We start from the raw sequence: 2,531 nt of genomic DNA on the forward strand, positions 1-2,531 counted from the left end.
GAGCAAGGCACGCTTGCCCCCCCTTACTTGCACAGGAGTAAATCACAGGAAAACCCACCCCCATTTTCCAGGGGCACTTTCCCTCTCTGACATCCCGCTCCCACAGTGGCTGAGCTGCACCGGCTGCTGGTAGCAGGTCGGGGAGCCAGGAGAGAGCTCTGCTCCAGGGCTGCCCAGGGCCAGGTGTCCTGCTGGGCCAAGGTGGTGGCCCTCCAGCACCCCGTGCTTTATGTGACGTCCAAGAGCTCATGGCTCAGTGAGACCCAGGTGCCACCGATGCACTGAGCTCAGACAGGACAGCACGCACCACCCGTGCGCGGCATGGGGAAGAAGGGAGGGCAGGGGGAAAAGCTCCCAGTCCCAGGGGAAACACAGCAGGGCCTTCAAAGCAGGTGGGGATTTAGAGGAAGCTTCGTGGAAAGGGCCATAAGACAGTGAATTTCGGCTGGCTGGAGCACGCTGCTGAGAACACGGGGCAGCTCTGCAGCAAGCCCCTTCCTGCCAGGCCTGCGTACCTTGCACGACAAGATGTTTCCAAAGGCGGAGAAAGTGTCATACAGGGCTTTGTTATCAATGGAGTTGTCCAGGTTCTTGATAAAGATGTTTCCGACCCCCGACTTCCGGAGCCCAGGGTCCCGCTGGGACCACATGATGCGGATGGGACGGCCTTTGATCACTTCAAAGTTCATGGTGTCCAGGGCTCGCTCAGCTGGCAGAAGGAGGGGGAGAGAGGAGGGTGTCAGAGACAGATCCCCTTCACATCCTGCAGCAGCTGAGACAGGCACAGGATCAGGGGTACTGCTGGACCTAACCTTTGCTCATTAACCTGAGCGAGACGGGCAGCTCTGCCTCCCAGGGCAGCAGTGCCAGGCAGGGGCTCCTCTCCTCTCCTCCAGCCACACCACTCCTTTCTACCTTATTTATTTCCTCTCCAAAGCACGCCTGACTCCCACGGGATCATCCATTTCACTGCAAGCTCCAGCTTGGCAGATGCCCAACTCATTCACCCAGTGAGGATTTCGGTCTCCAGGGCAACTAACCCAACACGTTCCCATCACCACTGTCTTGCTCCAGCATGAAACACCTTTTGGTGACTGCACTGTGATGCCTGCCAGGAGAGGGGCGAGAGGGGCCTCGCTTCATGCCGTGAGCCAGCAGGCAGCTGGCTGCCCTGGGGAAGGGCAGAAGGGGTTTTGGTGCCCTTCTCCATCAGCTCATGGAGGGAGGTGACTCTTGCAAGTCACCTTCCTCACCCCACAAGCCCAAAGCCCAGCTGGCACATCCTCTCCCAGTCCCTAAGAAGAGATGGGAGTGGGCTGGGTCACCACCCAAGAGCAGATTGGGATTAGTTATCACCAAAACTCAACACGATCAGAAGATTGTGCGAGTCTCAACAGCTGATGCATCCATTCAGACAGCTGCTCCACCCTTTTCCACCACCTGCCCTTCCGTCTCTTGCACACCCCAAGCCTCCAGTGCAAGGCAGCTCCTCGGGGCTGTGTTACCGGCACCATACCATCTACAGGCTGCTGGAAGTTTATGTAGGCATAGCCCAGCGATCGGCGTGTGGCAACATCCCGGCAGACTCGGATGGACATGATGGGCCCAGCAGGCGAGAACTTCTCATAGAGCATGGCTTCGGTCACGTCCGGGTGGAGGTCTCCCACATAGAGAGAGGCCAATGGATAGCCAGAACCGCTAGCGTTCATGGTCAACCACAAAGCTCAGCTGCGGAAGAAGACAGACCCGAGGCTGCAGCAACCCCCCGAGCTGGGGCTGGCCCCACTGCAGCAGTGCAAACTGTGCCTTTCCCACCAGCAGCGGTAGGACCAGGAATACCCCCAGGATGCTGCTGTTCCCAGATTTTTCAGGGACACTTCAATATTAGTGCAAGAGCGGAGCTGGGGCGATCTGCACATCACAGCCCTCACACACCTGGGAGCATCCAGAGGGAGACACCACACACACCCATTTGCTCTTTTCAACACTCAAAAACAAAAAGAAATAAAATGGAATTTAACCGCTTGGAAGGCAAACAGCCCTGCTCCACCAGAGACCCCCATTTTAGCCCCCCCTAAACAGCTCCTGCTCAGCTGCAGCAAATCCCGAGGAGCACAGGTTTACTTTGCTGCCCTGCCAGGGAAGCAGCTTCCTACCAGCAGCCCCCACCATCATACCAGTGCTCCCAGCAAACACCTCCATCTCGAACAAGGCAAACACAGGTTTTTAGCCAGCCCTTCCCAATTTCTCAGCTTGTTGATGAGGGCCCTAACCAGGAATATCAATGCTCCGTCTCTTGCTTGTTGTAGTTAGGTATAAAGTTGTGCGTGAAGGTGACAGCCACTGCCTGAGACCCCCGACGTACAGCCCGGGAAAAGAGAACCTCAGCTCCTACCCGGAAGCTTATAAGCTCCTCTTTGGGGCTCTTACCTCAAAGCTCAAGAGACCTGAGACACTTGTTAATGTACCCTATGCATGCCCCAAATAAACGCACACACGGGGGAGAGGTGCCTTCAGCAACCCCTCGGCTA

The 2,531-nt window shown here is 56.8% G+C and overlaps 1 protein-coding gene across 1 annotated transcript in view; it reads right to left on the reverse strand.

Annotated features, from left to right (window-relative positions):
• The window catches only part of PABPC1L (poly(A) binding protein, cytoplasmic 1-like), a 10,725-nt gene extending 9,016 nt beyond the window's left edge, over nt 1-1,709 (reverse strand). The window contains exons 1-2 of the mRNA XM_010135095.1: nt 1,517-1,709; nt 516-709 (exon numbers count right to left, since the gene is read on the reverse strand). Coding sequence (XP_010133397.1) covers nt 516-709; nt 1,517-1,709 — 387 coding nt within the window. The remainder of the gene's footprint in view (nt 1-515; nt 710-1,516) is intronic.
• Nucleotides 1,710-2,531: the final 822 nt, after the last annotated feature.

Source organism: Buceros rhinoceros, unplaced genomic scaffold (assembly GCF_000710305.1).
Source record: "Buceros rhinoceros silvestris isolate BGI_N320 unplaced genomic scaffold, ASM71030v1 scaffold18524, whole genome shotgun sequence".
Taxonomy (NCBI): Eukaryota; Metazoa; Chordata; class Aves; order Bucerotiformes; family Bucerotidae; genus Buceros; species Buceros rhinoceros.